Source organism: Cherax quadricarinatus, chromosome 89 (assembly GCF_038502225.1).
Source record: "Cherax quadricarinatus isolate ZL_2023a chromosome 89, ASM3850222v1, whole genome shotgun sequence".
Lineage (NCBI taxonomy): Eukaryota > Metazoa > Arthropoda > Malacostraca > Decapoda > Parastacidae > Cherax > Cherax quadricarinatus.
Genome location: NC_091380.1, coordinates 5621080 through 5647893, shown reverse-complemented (window position 1 = coordinate 5647893; position 26814 = coordinate 5621080). Strand labels below are relative to the sequence as shown.

Here is a 26814-nt window from a genome sequence, read left to right as displayed (position 1 = left end):
CATTATTACCAATTTTATAATGTTGATTTTAACCCTTTGACTGTTTCAGGCCCCTTTCTGAAACTGTCATTCTATGTCGCTAAATTTTTGAAAAAAAAAAAATTATTTTTTCTTATGAAATGATAGAGAATCTTTTCCCGATGGTAATGACACCAAAAGTTCGAAATTTGGTCGAAAACTCATGGAATTACACTCCCGCAAAGTTAGCGGTCTCGGCGACATTTGCGTATCGGCGATTTCGCCAACTTTGAGCCCTATTTTCAGCCAATTCCGTTGTTCCAGTTGACCAAACTCATAGCTATTTCTTTAGAACTCCATTTTATCTATCAGCTGAGTACAAGAAACCTCCCATTTACCAATTTGGACTACCCAATATTGTGGTCAGAAATTGGCAATTTGGCCAATTTCATGCAAACTAAAAAAGATGCCAATTTCAAAATAGGGTCCAGAATAAACAAGGTAGACATTCTTGGCACTAAAATATCATATACTCTGTTTATTAGTCACATCTCTAGGCCCCTCTTATATTATTATTGCTTTCTATTTTGATTTTTTATTCATACAAAAAAATACAAAATTTACTGTTATGCAGACTACTGCATTATTGTAAAAATGGTATAAATAATATCAGTGCACTAGTGAAAGAATATTAGACTCCCCAGTTGACGTATATTGGACGTGTGGTGTGATTTGTTTACTCCTGAACATTGGTAAAAATCGAACATTTCCGCTACTTTGAGCTTAGTTTCAAGGTCGTTTTCATCGTCAAAGTAATGAAAATCATCTCTATTTCTGAAATATGTTTTCCATTTTATCACCTAAGACCATGAAAACGCATAAACATCGATAAATACTATATGAAAATACACCTCAAAGTTGGCGTTTTAATCCAAAAAAACGATCAGTTTTTTTTCTCATTACGCACTGTGTGCTGCAGGATTTTTTTTATGTGGTGCACACTGACCACACAGACCCATTCTCTCACATGTAGGCCTACCAGCTTTCTTCCGCTTGATTTGAAGCCGCTAGAATTATTGAGTATATATACGTCAGAAACACTGGCTCGTAAGACGTATATATACGACCAAAACAGTCAAAGGGTTAAGGTATTGCATATAATTTTGTCATTTTTTACCTGTATTGCTTTTATTTTATTATTTGACGAATTATAGGTTTTGTTTTCCTATGCATCATGTCTTGCCGCCAACTCTGTTCTCATGGCCATTACCTGTGTTACTAGTTCGTCATTTTTTGTTGATTGCGCAAGTGTGAATGTGAGTGTGCATGTACATACACTCTCAAACATTTTTCCCACGGCAGTTTGTAGATGACGAGGGAGTGGCAGCCATGGCAGAGGAACACCGCCGCCGCAAACACCGTGAGGTCAGTGCTTTTATATCCCTTGCCCCCCCCCTCTCTCTCTCTCTAGGTTCTCGACGATCCACTCGTGTGTGCCTGTGTGTTTGTTATTAAAATTGGATGTGTTGAAAGAATAATGCTTTTTTTGCTTCTACGTGTCTTTCATCCTTTTTCATTTTTTGGTTATTTACACTACTTGCTATTTGACTTCTTTACTGAAACTTCCTTACAAGACTATGATAAATACTAAGATACTTTATTTCAGCATGATACAATGTTTGTACACAGGTGAAAGACATTTAGGTGCGCATGCAGAAAATCCCTTAATATACAGAGCATTTCAGACTAACTTAAGATAAACTTAAGATTAACTTAAGATAAACTTAAGATTAACTTAAGACTAACTTAAGACTAACTTAAAATCAACAAGTCTTGTTGATAACAAAGCACTTGGTACAAAAAATGGAGGAAAACCCTTGATGTGGGTCATCGGTTAAGAACTGTGTCTGGTGATTTTCCTTGATAGTGTTTGTTAGTTAATAATTGATAACTAATAATTAATAGCATGATTCAGTTTAATACTGTAGTACTGAGATGTATGCAACTTTAAGCAGGCTAACAACTTTATAGTTAGTAGCCTAGGGTTTTAAAGGCTTAGAAGCTATCTGGTTTTAGAATATTTCTTGTAACAGAGGATAGTCATGGGTAATACTGGTAAATTCTTGCAGGGAAGTAGTTTAGATATGCATTGTGCTGCCTGTCCTTTCATACTTGGTCATATCACAGACAATTGTTGTACTCTGTACCAGTACATGCTGTAGTACTGTATAAAACTAGTACCAAATATTTGAGTCATCTTGCTGCAGCCTCTAGGCTTCTTACCATAGTCTGACATACATAATTTGGCTGCCTTTGTGATGGTCTCACACTTGCTGCTGAGTTGTGGTTTCTTAACTGACAGATATTTTGATTAACCCATAAACGGTCCAAACGTATATATACATTTTTTCAACATTCGAAAGTATGTAAATAAGGAGATAATCATTTTTTTTTTTTTACATTTCAAAACGTGTAAAAAAACTTTGATCTACTTTTTTTTTTTTGTTATATTTGAAAATATGTAAAAGAAACGTAGATCTACTTTTGGAGCACTGCACATGTGAACGTAGATCTGCTCGGACCGTTTACGGGTTAAACTGATACCGATTTCCTTTAACTGTTATTCCTTTCATTATCCCACCTTTCTTTAACCCTTTGACTGTTTCAGGCCCCTTTCTGAAACTGTCATTCTATGTCGCTAAATTTTTGAAAAAAAAAAATTATTTTTTCTTATGAAATGATAGAGAATCTTTTCCCGATGGTAATGACACCAAAAGTTCGAAATTTGGTCGAAAACTCGTGGAATTACGCTCCCGCGAAGTTAGTGGTCTCGGCGACATATGCGTATCGGCGATTTCGCCGACTTTGAGCCCTATTTTCAGCCAATTCCGTTGTTCCAGTTGACCAAACTCATAGCTATTTCTTTAGAACTCCATTTTATCTATCAGCTGAGTACAAGAAACCTCCCATTTACCAATTTGGACTACCCAATATTGTGGTCAGAAATTGGCAATTTGGCCAATTTCACGCAAACTAAAAAAGATGCCAATTTCAAAATAAGGTCCAGAATAAACAAGGTAGACATTCTTGGCACTAAAATAACATATCCTCTGTTCATTAGTCACATCTCTAGGCCCCTCTTATATTAATATTGCTTTCTATTTTGATTTTTTATTCATACAAAAAAATACAAAATTTACTGTTATGCAGACTACTGCATTATTGTAAAAATGGTATAAATAATATCAGTGCACTAGTGAAAGAATATTAGACTCCCCAGTTGACGTATATTGGACGTGTGGTGTGATCTGTTTACTCCTGAACATTGGTAAAAATCGAACATTTCCGTTACTTTGAGCTCAGTTTCAAGGTCGTTTTCATCATCAGAGTAATGAAAATCATCTCTATTTCTGTAACATGTTTTCCATTTTATCACCTAAGACCATGAAAACGCAAATACATCAATAAATACTATACGAAAATACACCTCAAAGTTGGCGTTTTAATCCAAAAAAACGATAAGTTTTTTTTTTTTTCTCATTACGCACTGTGTGCTGCAGGATTTTTTTATGTGGTGCACACTGACCACACAGACCCATTCTCTCACATGTAGGCCTACCAGCTTTCTTCCGCTTGATTTGAAGCCGCTAGAATTATTGAGTATATATACGTCAGAAACACTGGCTCGTAAGACGTATATATACGACCAAAACAGTCAAAGGGTTAAATTAATGTCCTTCCCTCAAGGTCACTTCTTCCTTAATGTCCTTCCCTCAAGGTCACTTCTTCCTTAATGTCCTTCCCTCAAGGTCACTTCTTCCTTAATGTCCTTCCCTCAAGGTCACTTCTTCCTTAATGTCCTTCCCTCAAGGTCACTTCTTCCTTAATGTCCTTCCCTCAAGGTCACTTCTTCCTTAATGTCCTTCCCTCAAGGTCACTTCTTCCTTAATGTCCTTCCCTCAAGGTCACTTCTTCCTTAATGTCCTTCCCTCAAGGTCACTTCTTCCTTAATGTCCTTCCCTCAAGGTCACTTCTTCCCCTCCATCTCTTGCACATTACCTTCAAGAAGGTCTAGTGCTTTACATGAATATAACGCTAATCTTTCTGATGGCTTGGAATAAAATTTAGGTCTGTGATTGCCAATTTGTAATTACATATTTGTAGTTAAAGGTGCAGTACTAATCTTGTAGTGTTCCACCTTAATATTTAATACAGAATAGAATTTTTTTTTAACAATCTCCCAAAGCTAAGACATTTAGTTTTAGAAATAGGTTGGATAAATACATGAGTGGGTATGGGTGGGTGTGAGTTAGACCTGACTAGCTTGTGCTACTAGGTCAGATGCTGTGCTCCTCCCTTAAGTGAATGTGACTGACCTGACTAGGTTAAGGCATTGGCTTAAGCTGGTGGGAGAATTGGACCTGCCTCACATGGGCCAGTAGGCCTGTTGCAGTGTTCCTTCTTTATTATGTTCTTAACTTTCTATATTGTAGCATTTATGACCTTTTGCATCTCATTCCAATGTTCCACCAAGAAGAACATTTTTCTGGTATCCTTTTTCGCACCTTTCTTACCCCCTTTTTCCCAATTGACGACTACAGCCTGATCTTGATGGTAGGAAATCGTCATCCATTTTTTTTGTATTGTTTTATAAACTGAAATAGTGTTATATCTCTGAATCCTCTGGGCCAGAAAGGGAATTTTGTGATTTTAGTCTTCCTGTATGATTTGTATTCCTCAACTCTGGGAAACATTTCATAGCTTGTCTCAGAACTTATTGTAACTCGTATACATTTTCAACTTAGTCATGGACATCATACCTCTATTGCATTTTCTGACTTGAGTAAAACGTAAGGCACAATGCCTTCCATCCTTGAGCGGTCTGAGTGCTTGACCAAGAACTCGTTTATTGGCCTGTACAGGAAGGAGATTCTCTATTACATTAAAATATACTATGGCTTAGAGGTGATGACTTCTATCAAATTTGAACTGTTTTAATTTTATTGTGATTGATACTACTATTTTGAAAGCTATGATGGTAGCAGATTAATTAAAAAAGATGAAAATTTATAATAATGGAACAATTAAATATTGTTAGCATAAATTTTGTATTGAAAGCATTTTGGATAACCAAATGGTTCTTCTGCCTTGGAAATCTTACAGCACAGCCTTTCTGCCCGAATATTGCATTTATATTTTAAAATGTCAAGGAAACAATAAAGTTTTTTCAACAATGAATGCCTCCGTTAGCCATGTGTGTTGTAAGAGGCAACTAAAATGCCAGGAGCAAGGGGACTAATAACCCCTTCTCCTGTATACACCACTAAAGTTAAAAAGAGAAGTGGCAGATGCAGTTTAATATAGACAAATGCAAAGTTCTAAATGTTGGACAGGACAATAACCATGCCACATATAAACTAAATAATGTAGATCTTAATATTACGGATTGCGAAAAAGATTTAGGAGTTCTGGTTAGCAGTAATCTGAAACCAAGACAACAGTGCATAAGTGTTCGCAATAAAGCTAATAGAATCCTTGGCTTCATATCAAGAAGCATAAATAATAGGAGTCCTCAGGTTGTTCTTCAACTCTATACATCCTTGGTTAGGCCTCATTTAGATTATGCTGCACAGTTTTGGTCACCGTATTACAGAATGGATATAAATTCTCTGGAAAATGTACAAAGGAGGATGACAAAGATGATCCCATGTATCAGAAACCTTCCCTATGAGGATAGACTAAGGGCCCTGAAACTGCACTCTCTAGAAAGACGTAGAATTAGGGGGGATATGATTGAGGTTTATAAGTGGAAGACAGGAATAAATAAAGGGGATGTAAATAGTGTGCTGATAATATCTAGCCTAGACAGGACTCGCAGCAATGGTTTTAAGTTGGAAAAATTCAGATTCAGGAGGGATATAGGAAAGTACTGGTTTGGTAATAGAGTTGTGGATGAGTGGAACAAACTCCCAAGTACCGTTATAGAGGCCAGAACGTTGTGTAGCTTTAAAAATAGGTTGGATAAATACATGAGTAGATGTGGGTGGGTGTGAGTTGGACCTGATAGCTTGTGCTAACGGGTCGGTTGCCGTGTTCCTCCCTTGAGTCAATGTGACCTGACCTGACTAGGTTGGGTGCATTGGCTTAAGCCGGTAGGGACTTGGACCTGCCTCGCATGGGCCGGTAGGCCTTCTGCAGTGTTCCTTCGTTCTTATGTTCTTATGTTCTTATGACTCAAGAAATTGTAATGACACGATTGCAAACAAACCATACCACAGGCGGAGATAAAACCCGCTATCAGGGAGTCTCAAAACGGTCTGGAGTTTTGAGACTCTGATCGTGGGTTCTATCCCCACCCGTGGTATGGTTTGTTAAAAAGAGAAACTTGTATTTTTCTTTTTGGGCCACTCTGCCTCAGTGGGATATATCCGGTTTGTTGAAAGAAGAAGAATGCCTACAATATGTAGACACCTGGGATTATTTCCAGCAAAATGCATTAATGCATATGTTGGCTTTGTTGATAGTATTGTATGCTTGAGAAGTGATAAATGAAGCAAGTGACAGGTTACAGGCTGCCTTGCTGAATGTTGAGTGCTGGTTCAGAGTGGCAGGTTACAGGCATATCTTACTGAACACTCAGTGTTAGTCCAGTGTAACATAATACAGACTATGTTTTAATTTAGACCTGATTTGAGATTAAACCATAAGGGAAATGATTCCCATAGTTGTTAACAAATATACCAGACATAACTTCTAGTTCTTTCCATTAAATGGTGAAGAAATGTGCGAGAGTAGACATGTTCCTAAATGATGAGTAATATACAGGTGCTCCTTGACTTACGATGGGGTCACATTCTGATGAACTAATCGTAAGTTAAAAATATCATAAATCATATATGATTTTTTATTTTTTTTTAACAAGCCATCCGTCTCCCACCGAGGCAGGGTGACCCAAAAAGAAAGAAAATCCCCAAAAAGAAAATACTTTCATCATCATTCAACACTTTCACCTCACTCACACATCATCACTGTTTTTGCAGAGGTGCTCAGAAATATGAATATGATAAATAAATTAGTAAATAAATAACTACTGTCACTGAATAAGTAAATAAACAGATCATTACTATAACTAAATATCACTGAAAGTAAATAAATAAATATAAGTTTATCCTGTCAATAAATGTACAGTACTGCTATTGCACCATCGTAACGTTGTTAGGTAAGACACATATGCAACAGTTAAGTATCTTCATTTCGAAACGTTTCGCCTACACAGTAGGCTTCTTCAGTCAAGTACAGAAAAGTTGATAGAAGCAGAAGATACTTGAAGACGATTGTTCACCACCGTAACGTTGAAATATCGTAAGCAAATCATGGTAAAACGAGGCATCTGTAGACAAAAAACTCGTCACAATAAGCTGGCTATCCGGAAAGAAGTGATCACCTCACATCAGTTGAACTGTGACGGGCACGTTTGGTGACACTAGGCTGACAAAAAAGAATCCAAGACTCATTATCCTAAAAGTTAAATGTATGAGTTGAATTGTGTGGCCAACAAATACACCAGGATCTTGTTTGATGAGACAGAGTTAAATGCGGCATAAATGTATGTGATGCCATACCTATTTCCTCTCCATGTATATCTTGGATTGATATTATAATACCTCAGAAAAAAATCATGGAAAGGGTGGAGTTTGAACCCATGGTGGGTGAGTCCTAAAATTCACAACCCAGTGTGTTAACCACTGGGCCAGCTGACTAATAAGATTCATCCAACTAGGTATATTTCTGTACGCCATAGGGAAGTTAGCATGGGCCACCACTGTGATCAGTGTGATCACTGTGATCACTGTGAACAGATGCATCGCACAGTGTTAGTGCATCATGTGGCATAGTGGCTTTATCCTGTAACAATCTCTTAATTTATAGAACAATTCTTAGGAACATGTACCTGCAGTTACAGTATAGAAAAGACTTGAAAATTTTCTTCTGTTCCCAAAATAGGAATATTATTTTTATCTCAAAATTTGTGCAAGAAATTAGTTTGCTATGCTGTACTTGTAATTACTGCTTAAACCTACAGTTGATAAACTATGCTTGTGGTTTTCCCTCTGCAGAATTTAGTACAGTACTATGTCATATGTTTTTTAAATTCAAGTTTTTACCAGTGTGGTCTCATCTTGATGGTGTAAAGACATCTTTTCCTATCTCTTGTATCTTGTATGGTCTTACATAAGATTATTGTGTCTTTCTCTTAAACCCCCTTTATTCATTTTCATATTTTTTTTATTTTTAACTCTGATATGTTTTTAGAGTTCATCTTTGGACTGAAGCTTGTCCATGTTAGTTTAGGTGTGGGCACCATACATATTCTCATACATTTCCCTCTTTGCTTCCATGGATAATGTTCTTTGTCTCCATAGACTCCTCAGTGCTCCACTCACCTTTTTACCCTCATCAATTCTATGATTCACTTTGACTTTGATAGACCTATTAGCTGGCAAGTCTACTTCCAAATACCATTGCATACTCCCATGTTTTTATTTCCCAAAATAAAGTGGTTCAGATACATCAAGTGTGGGAAAGTTCTTGCTGAGTACACGTGGAAGTTTACAATTAGCACCGTATTGTTGAATATTATTTGCAAGTGTCGTTTTATGCTGTATGTCGTGAAGTTAAGCTGCCATAGGCATTATGGCTGCTCAGTTTGCCAATTCTTCCTCACAGGTGACTGAGACAATTGTGTTTTATATATATATATGTGTACTTTTAACAGAGTTTGCCATTTGCAAATTGTTAAGCATGTGTGCATACATGTGTACATATGTACTTATGTGTTCATTAAGATCACAGTAAATAGGTGATATCAGAATATGCAAAATAACCACAGTAAAAAGAAAAAATAGTGAATTTCCAAGCACCTTCATGATTTCTCACATTATCAAGGACCTGTATGGAGGTTTATACGTAGAGTGAATACTCAATTAACTAGTGCATTCTTATCCATACAGGATACTGAACCACCCTGCCAAACCATTCTTATATCAGTGGTCAAACACCCTACCTTGGCTGGAGATGACACTGAAGTTAAAAAAAAAATTATTGTTTTATAGGAAATATTATATAGGGTATGATAATAACAGTTTGTTACACTTTCTGTTGGTAGATAAAGTTTAATGGGTAGATTTTACCAAAGGGCAGGTTTTTAGAGAAAAAGGTATGTCGGATCATTATTCAGTAGTAGTTGCAATAAGAGCAAAAGGTAGATGAAGTACGAGGAGATTAGTATCAGTAAAAACAGAAAGGGGCCAGTAACCCCTTCTCTTGTATAAATAACTAAATTTAAAAAGAGAAACTTTCGTTTTTCTTTTTGGGCCTCCCTGCCTTGGTGGGATACAGCCAGTTTTTTTTGAAAGAAGAATTAAAAAAGAAAGAAGTGAAAGTGAATAAACTAATGAAAGAAATGGTTAAGGAAAGAGTTAGTGACTACTAGGAGAAAGATCATCCAGGAAAAGTACAGAAAATGAAGAGGATGTCACAGAGGTACAGGATAAATTAATGACTGCAGTGATGGAGTGTGCAACACAAATTTGTGGGTGGGAAGAGTAGTAATGGGTAGAATAATAAGGTAAAGAGGTTTTTACAAGGAAGAAATTGTATACGAAAGGCAGAGTATATGGAGAGAGAAAAAAAGGTTGAAGATTAGTGGGGGAGTGCAAATGTAGAGCCAGTGAGAGAATGGATAAGTCTTTATCACCCAATTTTGCTGAGAATTAGAAACTGTTTTCAAGATCACTAAGTAGAGGAAGCCTGGAGAGCAAATGCATTTGGCATCTAAAAATTAAAAAAAAAAAGATGTGGGGTCGAAAATGTTGGCTGAGAAGGTAGATGAGTTGTTGAACGTTAATGGTGAAAGGATGGTGGTGACATCATGCAGTGGGCATGTGGAATAACATCACAAAAAGTGAGGAGCCTGAGATGGATGTGAGGAAGGTGCAGGTGCATGAGGCAGTGGGTAGAAAGAAAGGGGATAAAAGAACTGGAACAGATGTTTAAAGCAGTTGGGCATATAATGTTGGAGTGGTTGATGTGTATGTTCACTACATGCATGAAAGGAAGGTACCTATGGATAGGTGAGAACATGCACAAGTCCATTTTATAAGGAAAAAGAGGACCAGAGAGAGAGTATAAATTACATGTATAGGCAAATAAGTCCATTAGAGTATACCTGATAAAGTAAATAAATTATTATTGAAAGAGTTGAGTGCAAAACAGAAAATAGGATTTCAGGGGACCAAGGAGGGTTTAGGAATGGTAGGGGTTGTGTACACGGTATATTTACATTGAACGACTCAGAAAATCGTAATGACATGATTGCAAACAATCCATACCAGAGGCGGGGATAGAACCCATGATCAGAGAGTCACAAAACTCCAGACCAATGCGGTAGCCACTGGGCCAGCTGGATACAATAAGATTCTTCCAACTAGGTGTATTTATACACTACAGGAAGGTTAGCATAGGCACCACTGTAAAAACTTACATTTGTGGTCACAGTGGTGCCTATGCTAACCTTCCTATGGTATATAAATATACCTAGTTGGACGAATCTTATTGTAGCCAGCTGTCCCAGTGGCTAGCGCGTCGGTCTGGAGTTTTATGACTGATCGCGTGTTCTATCCCCGCCCGTGTTATGGTTTTTTTACATTAAAGTGTATAAGTGAATAATACTTTGATTAGGGTAATGAGCTGTTTGATGTATTTGTGATTTATAAAAGGTATACAATAGGGTGGAGAGGGAGCAATGTTGCAAATGTATGCAGTACATGGTATGGTACTAAAAGCAGTAGAGAGTTTTTATGGGGATAGTGAGGCTCAGATCAGGGTATGGAGGAGAAAGTAGAAACCATTTGCAAGCGAAAGTTTGATTCAAGGAGATATGTGATGCCACACTTGTTGTCTAACCCTTCCACTGTCTCCCATGGGGATCTATGTTATTAATGCCACGTTTTTGTCTGCTCACTTAGATCTATGCCTTAAGCACAGCGCCCTCAGACGTGCTGCTAGTAGTAAATTTTGGCCTAAACATGAGAGAATGGAATCCTGTAGCAAGTGTGTGCACATTGTAGAAAAAAAATCTGCCCAGTGCAGCACATGATGGGCAAAGAAAACCTCTGGTTAAAACTTTTTTTTTTTTAAATAATGACGTCAAGGTGTTTGCTAAGGTGATTTTTATGGTTTTTATCAGCTGTTTCTTGGTATTAATTGATAGAATGGAAAATATACTAGTGAAATAGATGTTTTTTGGTTTGTTTCAGACCAGAAGTAGCTTAAAATGGGTTTTAAAGTAGCAAAAAGTTTTTTTTTTTTTTTCCCCCAAGGAAGGTTAGCGGCCCTCGTCTGTTTTGTGGGTTTTTGCTAGGTCTGCTTCAGTTATTGGGATAACTTAAACCATGACCAGTCGTTCTTGGTTATACCTGTATTGTATTATTCGAGAAATATGGTAAGACTTAAACCATGACCAGTCGTTCTTGGTTATACCTGTATTGTATTATTCGAGAAATATGGTAAGACCTAAACCATGACCAGTCGTTCTTGGTTATACCTGTATTGTATTATTCGAGAAATATGGTAAGACCTAAACCATGACCAGTCGTTCTTGGTTATACCTGTATTGTATTATTCGAGAAATATGGTAAGACCTAAACCATGACCAGTCGTTCTTGGTTACACCTGTATTGTATTATTCGAGAAATATGGTAAGACTATTTTTTTTTTTCTCCTTATACAGGTGTTCATATGGGACACCTACATAATAGCAGATTTACATAAAGTGAACTTCCTTAAAGCAAAAGAACTCTGTACGTGATTCAAACCCTCATAATATCATGAAAACAGTTAAAATTAGTATCACTGTATCCACGTTCCTGCATGCTAATCTAATATCCAAGTTTTCTTTTGCTATACGTCTACTTTTCATTATCTAAGTCTTTTTCTTCATTAACTTTAAATTTATTCCATTACATACTTTCAAGCTTCTCAACTAATGTATATGTAATATACATTGTGTGTGTGTGTGTAACCGTAGCATGAGTTTTTAATGTAATCTGTTAACACCAGTAATAATATGCTGATAATGTAGGCAGCACTTGTGTGGACGTGGTACAATAACTTTGTGTGGGGATTCAGGGAAATCAGCTAACCTGATTTTAGTTTGGGTAGTAGAAGGTACATTGCCTGGATTAGGATGTTGCAATTCTGGTAGTGGGAAGTGTAGTCTCTCTGAAGGAGTAGGAATGTTGCCATCCTGGTGGTGGGAAGTGTAATCTGAAGAGTGGGAATATTGCAGTTCTGGTAGTGGGAAGTGCAGTCTGAAGAGTGGGAATATTGCAGTTCTGGTAGTGGGAAGTGCAGTCTGAAGAGTGGGAATATTGCAGTTCTGGTAGTGGGAAGTGCATTCTGAAGAGTGGGAATATTGCAGTTCTGGTAGTGGGAAGTGCAATCTGAAGAGTGGGAATATTGCAGTTCTGGTAGTGGGAAGTGCATTCTGAAGAGTGGGAATATTGCAGTTCTGGTAGTGGGAAATACATTGCCTGAATTAGGATGTTGCAGTTTTGGTAGTGAATTGCAGAGCTTGCACCCTTGAAGGATGGGTGTAAATGCTACAGTTTGAAGGGTCATTAAAAGCATGATGTTAGTGCACTTTTAGAAAACTAGAGAATAAGTAATGTCGAATGTGTTTTCTTTGGATCGTCCAACTTTGATGGGAGATACTCAGTGTGGAAAAATTATGTGTGTAAAAATGTTCAGTGTTGCAGTAATGGACAGGTGTGAGTGGACCACATAAAGCATACATGGAAGGCTTCTTTTTTCTCAGTAGAGCTTCTTAGCCTTGGCTGCTGCCTTTATTATATAAGAAATACTGTATATAATAAGAGAACAATCCCACCATACCCCCGGCCGGGATTGAACCCGCGGTCATAGAGTCTCAAAACTCCAGCCCGTCGCGTTAGCCACTAGACCAGCTAGCCACAATAAGATTCATCCAACTAGGTATATTTCTACACCATAGGAAAGTTAGCACAGGCACCTCTGTGACCACAAATGCAAGTTTTTACAGACGAATCTCCAGCAGCCGGGGGTATGGTTTATTTGCAATCGTGTCATTACGATTTCTTGAGTCAAGAGAACAATCCATGTGGAAGCGGGGAAAGAGTCTTTGCGTAAGCCGTGTGTGTCATAAGAGGCTAGTAAAATACCAGGAGCAGGGGGCTAGTAACCCCTTCTCCTGTATAAGTTACTAAATGTAAGAAAAAGAAAAACTTTATGAAAGTGCATTATTTTTATTTTTCGGTGAGAGACGGTGTTTTGAAATAAAAAAAAATTAAAAGAATAGTTAAAGAAACTTTAATCTGCGAATATGCTTAAAACACGATTATCCGTTGTGCTATTGTTCCCTTTAGAAATTTTTTTTTTTTTTTTTTTTTTTGCTTTGATATCTTTTAATGCTTCCTTCGTTACATGTTGTCACCGAAAAGCATTCCTTATTCTCTCCGCCAGTTGTGCTGCTGCTTTACAGTGATAGTCTCCCCTTATTATCATGACTGGTGAAGGGATCATGGCTGATCACCTACTATTCCATAAGTGCTGTATGACCCCAGTGGGTTTAGCACTCATGACTAATAATAATAATAATACGTAATGTCCAGCAAGTAAAGTATTATTCGTAGTTAATAGTCCATGAAAAGATTGCTTCACACATTAGATGAATTTCATGTACGACTAACATTTTAACCCACAGTTTTTAAGCTAGGTTATGTTAGATTGGTGGCGACACATTGTCTGCTAACATATACCTAATTTAACCTAAATTAAATATTGTAAGGAAAATGTTATTCCTATATGACATATGATCTTTAAGCATATTTTATTTGAATAAAGTGTAATAAACAATTGTTAAAGCTCAGTAATAACCCACATGGAGACAGAAGCGCAGGAGATTGATGGATCTATATATTGCGACCCCCTTCTGGGTATATTTCGACCCCCCCCTTTCTGGGTATATTTCGACCCCCCCCCCTTTCTGGGTATATTTCGACCCCCCCCCTTTCTGGGTATATTTCGACCCCCCTCCCTTTCTGGGTATATTTCGACCCCCCCCTTTCTGGGTATATTTCGACCCCCCCCTTTCTGGGTATATTTCGACCCCCCCCCTTTTCTGGGTATATTTCGACCCCCCCCCCTTTTCTGGGTATATTTTGACCCCCCCCTTTTCTGGGTATATTTTGACCCTCTTCTGGGTATATTTCGACCCCCTTTTGGGTATATTTTGAACCCCTTCTGGGATCCTCTTCAGCAGAACCCGAAGAGGATCTTAGAAGATGGTTGAAGTATACAGCTCGATCAATCTCTTGTATTTCTGTCTCCGTGTGGTATTTATTTGTGTATAATGTTTTACTAGCTGGATATAATGTAACAGTTTAATTGAAGGTATAGAGGACAAGTTAGCCAGACTATTGCATATAACTTGTACACTTTCAAGAGGAAACCATGGTTGACTTTTCGGTCAGTTGTGCAACATTGTCAAGTCATTCAATAAGGGGCCAGAACAGAACTAAACATCATCTGTGGTTTCCTCTGGTAAGAATGGGTTAGTTGTCAGTTGTTACAGTCATGGTATTGTTACTTATTTTTTTCCCATTTGCCGAAACATTACGCAGTGGTATCCCGAGTTTTGAACAGCTCCCAACTCAAACAGTTATGTAAGTGTATTTTTGTAAGTGCTTTTGTAAGTGTATTTTTGGGGCGTCTGAAATGGATTAATCTAATTTACGTTATTCCTGATGGGCACAAATTCATTCGGTAACGGCACTTGAGCAGCCTTCTGGAACAAATTATGGCTGAAACTCGGGGTACCACTGTATAGTTTTGTCAGATATATCCAAGAATCCTTCAGGAGTCGAGCATTTAAAAGAATTTGGTATGGCTGGAGAATATTTTGCCTGTGCATCTTCTTTCCCCAAACATTGACAGATATTTAACAGACAACAAGAAATCGAAGTTACTGTAAATAGACAGATTGAAGATATTGTTTCTATAGAGAAGCTGGTAAAGTTTCATTGTGTTGTGTTTCCTGTTAAGTGTATGTAGTTTATATACTTGTTCTTGTGTACTGTGTTAATGTTCATTTGATATTTTGAAGTAATTTTTGTAATCATATGTGTGAATAAATTTTTGTTACTCTGTGAGGGCTTGATAAATCTTTTCTCTGAAGAAATGACTGTATATCTGATGGACTTTGTAAAGGCTTATAACTAGTTGACCTTTTCAGTATGTTGGACGGAATTAGCTCACCAGATACAATGAAAAAATGTCTAATGAAGGTATCTCATGAGAACCTTCATTGGAAATTGTGTCAAATGCACAGGTTTTCTTGTGACATATATTATTGTAGAAAGGCAAGATGGATTTACCAACACACTATGGGCTTGCTTTAACATGACACTGGCCTGGAATACCTCAGAAATTGAGAGGACATTAGAGTCGCTTACCTGCTTTGTCCTTGTCCATGCTTCAGTGGGAGAATTTTAGTAAATTTAAGAATTGGAGGGAATATGATCTGGACCGTTGTGAGTAAATCCATCTTGTCGATTTTTCAGGATGATGTGGGGAGTCTAACCTCGTCCATATTAGCCCAGTGCCTCATCAAAGGGAACAGAGATCGTCCTCGGAAAAAACCCAGATCATCCACTAAATCTTCAGGTTCATCGAAAGAAAAAGACTCTGCCTCAAATGTCTCGCCTAAGGCTCCTAAATCGCCCAAGGCTTGGATGGACTGGTTTTTGGAGCAGAGTGGTGCAGAAGGCATCAAAGAAAATTTACAGGTCACGCCTAAGACGACCAAGACAAAGACTCGCAAATCAGGCAAAGTGACAGATGGTTCCAGGAAAAAGCGAAAGAGCACTCCATGTGTTCGTAGAAAGATTGAGCACATCTTAAAGCCAGAAGAGGTCACTGAAGAAATGCTGAACCGTGTTGCAACGAAACCAAAGGAAAAAACACACGATCAGGAAAATGGAACGTCCTGTCACCAGTGCCGACAAAAAACATCAGATACAAAAACTATATGCAGGTCTGGGAAGTGTGTAGGCTTAAGAGGGTTTTTCTGTGGCCCTTGCTTACGTACGCGATATGGTGAAGATGCTCGTAAGGCATTGCTGGATCCTGATTGGTGTTGTCCTGTATGTAGAGGGATATGTAACTGCTCACTGTGTCGAAAGGCATTTGGACAACAAGCAGTTGGTCAGATAGTGCAGAGACTGGGGAAAATGGGATACAGCAGTGTGCAACAGTATCTTGATTCTAAAAGCAGCAAAGAAGAAAAACCAGAAATCCCAATAAAACCTGTTGAAGACAAGCAATCTCAACTTGACCATGAGGGTGATGAGGAAAGTCAGGATGTCGAGGATATGAAAGAGGAAAAACCTGAATTAGTGGGTGAAAATGATGAGGAGAGTCTTTTAGACACTTGACACTGATTAAGTAGATGAATTGTGAATGATCTATGTTAACTTTAATATCAATGAAATGATAAATTTGTTAGTATGTGATGTTCGTATGGTTAGCACCATAGTACGGTAATATATTTTTTTCTGAATGACCCTCTTGTAGTACTTTAAATAGGACCTAAACATAACTAATAGGCCTTAAACCTAGCAATTACTGTACAGTACTACTGTATTTAAAATCTTCTTCAGATGTACTTCGTATGTCATTAAACATCGAAAGTGAAAAAAATGTGTACATTATACTCGTCATGAAAGTAGATGGTGAACGATGTGGACGGTGGCAGTCTGTGACTGGGTATAGAGTTTATTTACAAAATGATACGAATTATGGATATTTTTAGCCACTATATACAGTATCTGCCAGTGTATTGGCATTGTTTATATACTAATATTTATAACTGGAATATATATACAGTATCTTCAACCATTTTATAAGTATCTTATAGGTCAATTGTGTATATATTCGTACTTGATTAATACTAAAGCTAGTGATTGGGTCGTATCATTTTGTTTCATAGGGGTTGCCTGCTTAGTTATTATCAATAGTTAGTCACACATTTTGAGGTTATATGTTGTATTAATTTTGTGACATTAAATTCACACTTTTTGTGTTGTACAAGATTTGGAACCTAAGATGCATGTTATTGCTAAACACTGTCTTGCAGGATGCATTATTAAAGTTCTTTTTAACTAGCTGCTAGTTGTTTGTGGAGCATCGCCCCTGCGACCTGGTTCTGGCCTTCTGGTTGATGTGTCAATCAGTTGTGTTGTTGATGAAGTGCACACAGTCCAGCATAAACATCACAGCCCTCAGATGTGCTGCCAGCATCAATAGCCTAACTGTTTAGATTTTTCAACCAGCCACTAAGTGCCAGATCAGTCAGGCTGTGAAGTATATGTGGGAAAGTGGACTGCTGACAGCAGCAGTTAGTTGAATAGACTTCAGAAAACTCTAGCCCTAGGCCAGGCTGTGAGGAAAGAAAAAATTCTCGGCACTGTCAGACAAAGGTGGCCAGATAAAGGATCAGGCCCTGTGCCACCACAAGGCATGGTCATGGACCAGGCCTTGTGGGTGTTGATCCCTGAAACACACTCAAGGTAGATACACAAATAACCCGCACATAAAAGAGAGAAGCTTATGACGACGTTTCGGTCCAACTTGGACCATTTACAATGTCAATCAGTGTGACTTTGTAAATGGTCCAAGTCGTACTGAAACGTCGTCATAAGCTTCTCTCTTTTATGTGCGGGTTATTTGTGTATTGTTCCAGTCATGGTATTGTGCCTTTTTTTTGTCACTCAAGGTAGACTCCAGGCATGGGGCAATGACCTCTAGGTTTATTAACTAGTAGGTATCTTAAAACTAATAATGCAAATATGAAGACAGTGTTTACTGATAATAAAAATTTCACTGTGCATAGAAAAGAAGCCAAATCTTGTATTAATGTTGGTAGAATTACCTACAATTTGTTAGGTAAGAGGATACATGTGCAACTAATATTTGTTGTGGCAATGTTTTGCTTCATTGGAGCTTTGTCAAGCCATTACAGCTCAACAAAGCTCCTGAAGTGTAAAACATTGCACCAATAAAATGTTGCATTAGTTGCACTTGTATCCTTTTACTTAAGAAGTCATATCTTGCAACCTTAATTGGTTGTGATACACAAGTCAGACATTATTACTGATAGTATATGTATCAGTATCTTCTGACCTTGGCTTCCCACCTGAAAGATGTAACTACATATACCATATGCTGTATATGTAAAAGTTTTTGTGTGCACATTTAAATTTATCGTAAACCTGGAGGTCAGAGGTCGTGTAGGTGGTTTAGTTAAAGAAGCAAAAGAAAGAAAAGTGAATCACTGGTATATACAACTTATATTTTAAGCAGAAATTATTAGGCAGCCCCTCATGAACATGGTGACCACCCTTCTCTTGTTTCTTGATTAAAACGGTTACTATGTAGCTGTTTACTATTATTGGTATGTATCATTGTTGCTGCTTGCTTTGTTACTAGTCTCTTGTACAGTGGGGTAAGGGAGAAATCTCTACTAATCACAGCGCTGAACAACCCTTACGGGTTTGGCGCCGTTTCTGATTGTAATAGTAATGTACTACGCAATTGATTTAGTACATGTAAAGCGTAGTCTTATAATAAACAGTAGGATCAACAATAAAATAAAGACAGCTGTTTTATGCGACAACATTTCAAGAAAACTGGAAATGTCACAAACAATGGCTGTCTTTTACCCTTGTGGGTTTAGAGCTTAGTTTTGATTGTAATCACAAAAATAATGGCTGCCTTTATCATATCATTGATGCCGCTGTTTATAATGTACTGTACTAATTGAGGCGCTGTTGACGAACACTGTGCCACTAAATGCCATAATGAAAACATTAAAAATCAAATGACATAAGTCAAATTTCCACATTTCTTGGTCAGATACAGCCAAGGATTACCAGCCTTATGGGTTTATTTTCTTGTTTCAACACAATCATCATTTTCTATTGTTGATGTGTGGTATGTGTGACGTGTGTGTGTATCTGGACCAATGAACATATAGACTACTTGTATGTTAGAGCAATTAATATACAACATTTAGTTTAGAAATTGATGCTGGAAACCGTACAGCTAGTAGAGTTTTTTTTTTTTCAATAGCACCCATTCAAAATATTAATGTTTATTTTTTTTTTATTATCACACCGGCCGATTCCCACCAAGGCAGGGTGGCCCGAAAAAGAAAAACTTTCACCATCATTCACTCCATCACTGTCTTGCCAGAAGGGTGCTTTACACTACAGTTTTTAAACTGCAACATTAACACCCCTCCTTCAGAGTGCAGGCACTGTACTTCCCATCTCCAGGACTCAAGTCCGGCCTGCCGGTTTCCCTGAATCCCTTCATAAATGTTACTTTGCTCACACTCCAACAGCACGTCAAGTATTAAAAACCATTTGTCTCCATTCACTCCTATCAAACACGCTCACGCATGCCTGCTGGAAGTCCAAGCCCCTCGCACACAAAACCTCCTTTACCCCCTCCCTCCAACCCTTCCTAGGCCGACCCCTACCCCGCCTTCCTTCCACTACAGACTGATACACTCTTGAAGTCATTCTGTTTCGCTCCATTCTCTCTACATGTCCGAACCACCTCAACAACCCTTCCTCAGCCCTCTGGACAACAGTTTTGGTAATCCCGCACCTCCTCCTAACTTCCAAACTACGAATTCTCTGCATTATATTCACACCACACATTGCCCTCAGACATGACATCTCCACTGCCTCCAGCCTTCTCCTCGCTGCAACATTCATCACCCACGCTTCACACCCATATAAGAGCGTTGGTAAAACTATACTCTCATACATTCCCCTCTTTGCCTCCAAGGACAAAGTTCTTTGTCTCCACAGACTCCTAAGTGCACCACTCACTCTTTTTCCCTCATCAATTCTATGATTCACCTCATCTTTCATAGACCCATCCGCTGACACGTCCACTCCCAAATATCTGAATACGTTCACCTCCTCCATACTCTCTCCCTCCAATCTGATATTCAATCTTTCATCACCTAATCTTTTTGTTATCCTCATAACCTTACTCTTTCCTGTATTCACCTTTAATTTTCTTCTTTTGCACACCCTACCAAATTCATCCACCAATCTCTGCAACTTCTCTTCAGAATCTCCCAAGAGCACAGTGTCATCAGCAAAGAGCAGCTGTGACAACTCCCACTTTGTGTGTGATTCTTTATCTTTTAACTCCACGCCTCTTGCCAAGACCCTCGCATTTACTTCTCTTACAACCCCATCTATAAATATATTAAACAACCACGGTGACATCACACATCCTTGTCTAAGGCCTACTTTTACTGGGAAAAAATTTCCCTCTTTCCTACATACTCTAACTTGAGCCTCACTATCCTCGTAAAAACTCTTCACTGCTTTCAGTAACCTACCTCCTACACCATACACTTGCAACATCTGCCACATTGCCCCCCTATCCACCCTGTCATACGCCTTTTCCAAATCCATAAATGCCACAAAGACCTCTTTAGCCTTATCTAAATACTGTTCACTTATATGTTTCACTGTAAACACCTGGTCCACACACCCCCTACCTTTCCTAAAGCCTCCTTGTTCATCTGCTATCCTATTCTCCGTCTTACTCTTAATTCTTTCAATTATAACTCTACCATACACTTTACCAGGTACACTCAACAGACTTATCCCCCTATAATTTTTGCACTCTCTTTTATCCCCTTTGCCTTTATACAAAGGAACTATGCATGCTCTCTGCCAATCCCTAGGTACCTTACCCTCTTCCATACATTTATTAAATAATTGCACCAACCACTCCAAAACTATATCCCCACCTGCTTTTAACATTTCTATCTTTATCCCATCAATCCCGGCTGCCTTACCCCCTTTCATTTTACCTACTGCCTCACGAACTTCCCCCACACTCACAACTGGCTCTTCCTCACTCCTACAAGATGTTATTCCTCCTTGCCCTATACACGAAATCACAGCTTCCCTATCTTCATCAACATTTAACAATTCCTCAAAATATTCCTTCCATCTTCCCAATACCTCTAACTCTCCATTTAATAACTCTCCTCTCCTATTTTTAACTGACAAATCAATTTGTTCTCTAGGCTTTCTTAACTTGTTAATCTCACTCCAAAACTTTTTCTTATTTTCAACAAAATTTGTTGATAACATCTCACCCACTCTCTCATTTGCTCTCTTTTTACATTGCTTCACCACTCTCTTAACCTCTCTCTTTTTCTCCATATACTCTTCCCTCCTTGCATCACTTCTACTTTGTAAAAACTTCTCATATGCTAACTTTTTCTCCCTTACTACTCTCTTTACATCATCATTCCACCAATCGCTCCTCTTCCCTCCTGCACCCACTTTCCTGTAACCACAAACTTCTGCTGAACACTCTAACACTACATTTTTAAACCTACCCCATACCTCTTCGACCCCATTGCCTATGCAAGTTAGATTGTTATGACAGATTGGTGCAATGTAAATTTGTTGCCAGAGATGAATAGAAAGCTACAGTTCCTTGGCTAGAAAACTTCACAAAAATCCCACAGTCAGAAGAGAGAGGATGCTTTAAGCGATATTTCGGTCCGAAGTCATCCTCAGGTTTCTCTCCTGAGACCTGAGTGCAGGATGTTTGGTAAATTTTTTGATATATATGTCAGCACAGGGATTCATGACAGGTGAAGTTAACCATTGATTAGACAAGCGATAAAAGGCAGGTGGTGTGTTGAAGCATCTGTGCAAAGAAAAATTTATCTATGGAACCGAAAGGGGTAGTGTTCCAGAGTATAGTAGTACCAACATAAGTGTGAGGTTTGGTTTTTAAACATTACTTTGATAGGAGGCTAGAGGCAGTAGAGATGTCATGTTTGAAAGCAATCTGTGCTGTGAATATTATGCAGATAATCTGGAGCATGGGGAAGTGGAACAGAATTCTTCATCCATAAGCCATGCGTAGATAACAGAAAGACACAATATGTGCGGGTTATTTGTGTAAAACCATGTGTGCCGTAAGTGGCAACTAACATGCCAGGAGCAAGGGGCTAGTAACTCCTTCTCCTGTATACATTACTAAAGTTAAAAAGAAAAGCTTTTTTTTTGGGGGGGGGGGCACCCTGCTTCGGTGGGATACGATTGGTTTAAAAGAATAATAATTTGGAGAACAGAAATTACAAGACTGGAGTTACTATAGGTATTATTCAGAGGGACTGTAGAGGTGGTTTAGGCATTTAGAGAGGATGGAACAGAATAGGATGACAGGATGTAGGAATCTGGAATGGAAAAATTGTTCCAGGAAGGGTTGGAGAGAGGGAGGGTAAAGGCGGCTTTGAGTGGTAGGGGTTTGAGCATCCAGCAGGCTTGTGTGAGCACGTTAGATTGGAGTGAGTGGAGACGAGTAGTATTTATGGTTTGATATGCTGTTAGAATGTAACGCAACATGAAGATATTGAACATTAAAATGGTATAAAATACCAACAGGTTGTTAGGTAAGACACATATGCAACAGTTAGGTATCTTTATTTTGAAACGTTTCGCCTACACAGTAGGCTTCTTCAGTCGAGTACAGAAAAGTTGATAGAAGCAGAAGAGACTTGAAGATGATGTAATCAGTCCATCACCCTTGAAGTTTTGAGGTGGTCAGTCCCTCAGTCTGGAGAAGAGTATTGTTCTATAGTCTGAAACAGTATGGAGTTGAAGTGATAGGATGGAGCCTTATATAGCGCCAGGAGGTGAGACGTAGGTCACTAGTAGAGGTAAGAACGTAGACGTTGGGAGGTCTACATTCTTACCTCCTGGCGCTACATAAGGCTCCATCCTATCACTTCAACTCCATATTGTTTCAGACTATAGAACAATACTCTTCTCCAGACTGAGGGACTGACCACCTCAAAACTTCAAGGGTGATGGACTGATTACATCATCTTCAAGTCTCTTCTGCTTCTATCAACTTTTCTGTACTCGACTGAAGAAGCCTACTGTGTAGGCGAAACGTTTCGAAATAAAGATACCTAACTGTTGCATATGTGTCTTACCTAACAACATGAAGATATTCTGGGTAACCAATCAGGCGGACTTCAGTCTCGTACCTTGAAGGCACAGTGCCTGTGCCCTAAAGGAAGAGTGATGCTATAGTTCAAAGAGTCATTTGAATTGTGATACTTGTGCACTTCTGGCAAAAGAGCTGTGTACTGAATTTTTTTTTTTTTTTCCAACAAGTCGGCCGTCTCCCACCGAGGCAGGGTGACCCAAAAAAGAAAGAAAATCCCCAAAAAGAAAATACTTTCATCATCATTCAACACTTTCACCACACTCGCACATTATCACTGTTTTTGCAGAGGTGCTCAGAATACAACAGTCTAGAAGCATATACATATAAAGATACACAACATATCCCCCCAAACTGCCAATATCCCGAACCCCTCCTGAATGATGGTGTATATTACCATTTTTGGAGTCATACCTTGGTGGGAAAAGCTGTTCTGTTAAAATACAAAAAATTTACATACCTATACTTTGCTGATTTCCTTGGGAGTGAATCTTCAAGTGATAGACGTTTGTTTTATAATGTAGTTTTCACAGCAAGGGTAAAATAATTTCAAAATTTGTATATTGGAAATAACATAGCATAGTTAAATATGTTGTATACTTGGAGCACTTGGACATAGTGATTGAAGTTAATGAGTTTTGTGATGTAGATAGTGAAAACGAGAGGTTCAACCTTACTGTGGATGAGGCGTCTGGCAGGAGGAGCGGCATCAAAACTTTGTGTACAAGTTAACCCCAAGTTAAATATCATTTACAGTATTGACACATCCTTGTGCAGTATACTCTCCCTCACATCTCTTTTGACACCTTTGTAGTATACTCTCCCTCATATCTGTTATGACACTTATGCAGTTTAGTCCCTCACATCTGTTATAACTCATTTGCCGTATACTCTCCCTCACATCTGTTATGACACCTTTGCAGTATACTCTCCCTCACATCTGTTATGACACCTTTGCAGTATACTCTCCCTCACATCTGTTATGACACCTTTGCAGTATACTCTCCCTCACATCTGTTATGACACCTTTGCAGTATACTCTCCCTCACATCTGTTATGACACCTTTGCAGTATACTCTCCCTCACATCTGTTATGACACCTTTGCAGTATACTCTCCCTCACATCTGTTATGACACCTTTGCAGTATACTCTCCCTCACATCTGTTATGACACCTTTGCAGTATACTCTCCCTCACATCTGTTATGACACCTTTGCAGTATACTCTCCCTCACATCTGTTATGACACCTTTGCAGTATACTCTCCCTCACATCTGTTATGACACCTTTGGCTCTCTGTCCTGAACTTCAGTACGGTAGCTGGGTTTTCATGTCAAGTAAAAATGTTGGCAAAAAATTCCAGCGGCAAATTTTTGCAACACAGAAGAACTTTTATGAAATATAAATCAGTACTAACATCTTGTAAGCTGTAAATAGAAGAGAACTCTGCTTCAATTAAAATACTATAAATACTGATGTGAAGGGTGACACCAGTTTGACAGAAAAGATTGATAGAGGTAAGAGACTGTATATTGCTGCCTCATTTAGACCTTCAGCTCTTCATCTGCCGAAGAGGGGCTCTGCTCGAGGCTGAAATACACGGATCACTGTTACCCGTATTTTAGTTTTCTACCCACGTGGTTTCTCACTTAACACAGAGACTTGTGCTCTTGGATTGCAACATCCTCACTTTTCTTCAGTTCTTTTCATAATATTTTAGGCGTTTACAAAATTATCTGATAATAAGTTTAATGTTAGATTATGTGAATATAAGTGAAGCAAAACAACTTAGTTATCTACATAATTACTTAGTTATCTACATAATTACTTAGTTATCTACATAATTATTAATCATTAATGTGACTTTATGCTGCATCCCAGATTTATTAATTACTTTTATTTTATTTATTGATATAATGTATTTTAAAATATCAGAAGACAGTATACCAAATAATGCAATGAAAAGGGGAAAAATTAGTTATGAAATAATGTTGATTTAGAAAGACACGTAAGCAAACACTATAACATATTTATTATATTGTTTGCTTACGTGTCTTTCTAAACCAACTTGTCGGTATTTATTACCAAGGTTTATACCATGAAATAATGTACATATTGGGAGAACTTGGTAAAACAAATATGTAAAACTGTCAGTTATGGTTCAATTTTTTTAAGGGATTACTATCACAGACATCTTTGCAAGTTTCTGTAAGTCGGCCAATAAAGACTACAGCATATAATTCATAATAAAACATTTAACAAACTTTTGCTGTTTATTACTGTTGAAATTTGGGTTTAGCATTTAATTATGATTATAATAAGCATTATTGTTGATAAAATTTGTATGTAAAGTAAAAGGACACAGGTGCAACTAATGTGACATTTTTATTGTGGCAACGTTTCGCTCCTGGAGAGCAAAACGTTGCCACAATAAAAATGTCACATTAGTTGCACTTGTGTCCTTTTACTTTACATGTTGTCAGTAATTCTACCAACTTTATGATAAAATTTGAATACAGGTATTGTAGTTTATTTAATGGGGATCTAGATGGATCTCGTGTAATGGGTTCACATTGCAGCAACTCTGACATTCCGCTACTGTGGGGGTGAAGCGCCTGATCAGTGATCATGCCAGGCTAATCAGTTATCATACCAGGCTAGTCAGTTATCATACCAGGCTAGTCAGTTATCATACCGGGCTAGTCAGTTATCATACCGGGCTAGTCAGTTATCATACCGGGCTAGTGGTCCAGTGTTGCAACATCTGAATCTCCACTGAGGGGAGTGATCTTAGTTACTAATTTGGTTTAATCCTAGTTTGGTAATACGACTGCGCCCCCACTAGCTTGTCATAAAAATCCAGCTGGTTCACAAATTAACCAGCGCTGTTTGACCCACACAGGTTTAATACTTCTTTTAATGTAACAATTACAAATTAACCAGTCAGTTGGGGATATCTAATTTCCTTCTCACATATCGTAGACTTAAAGTAACTCCACAGGTTACAGAGGGTCTGCCAGGGAGACATATATAATGTGTGTGGGCATTTTTATCCTTGCTGGGGACTTAGTCCTTTATAAAATGAGTAATGTAAAAATAGAAATTTTACTCCTGTGTATATATGTATACAATGTAGACTTTCAAAGACATTTAATTAGTTTTAATAAAAATTATTTTCAAGAAACTGTTTCAAGTTTTTGTTGGAAATTCTGTTATTCATACCTAAATTATATTTAAGGCCTTTCAGCAATTAAAGTTTTTTTTTTATTATTCTCTCAGTGGCTCCAGGTAGACTCCAGGCTCTTATTTATTTTTCACATTACTTTTAGATTGTGAATTTTGGATTTTTTTTGTCACTAAATTAGACCAAGATTTGCAGGAGTTTAACCCTTAAACTGTCAAACGTAGATCTACGTTCACTCGCGTAGTGCTCCGAACGTAGATCTGCGTTTTATTTTACATGCTTTCAAATGTAAAAAAAGAAACATAGATCTACGTTCGGAGCGCTACGCGAGTAAACATAGATCTACGTTCGGAGCGCTACGCGAGTAAACATAGATCTACGTTCGGAGCGCTACATGAATAAACGTAGATCTACGGTTGGACAGTTTAATGATGGTAATGTGGACAAAAGTAACAAACTTTTAGCGTATTTACCTATGATAGTTGTCTTGCAGATTATTAGTGTTAA

At 38.1% G+C, this 26814-nt stretch overlaps 1 protein-coding gene across 10 annotated transcripts in view; it reads left to right on the top strand.

Moving 5' to 3' along the window:
• Nucleotides 1-26814, top strand: part of Zmynd8 (Zinc finger MYND-type containing 8) — a 154713-nt gene that overhangs the window by 101024 nt on the left and 26875 nt on the right. For 6 of the 10 annotated variants that reach the window (XM_070104117.1, XM_070104120.1, XM_070104116.1 and 3 more), the window contains 2 exons: nt 1321-1383; nt 15618-16755. The exons of 1 other annotated variant lie outside the window; for it this stretch is intronic. In XM_070104117.1, coding sequence (XP_069960218.1) covers nt 1321-1383; nt 15618-16490 — 936 coding nt within the window. In that variant the 3' untranslated portion in view covers nt 16491-16755. Of the gene's footprint in view, nt 1-1320; nt 1384-15617; nt 16756-26814 lie in introns of those variants that run through there. 3 more of the 10 variants (XM_070104123.1, XM_070104122.1, XM_070104121.1) reach the window with 2 other exon arrangements.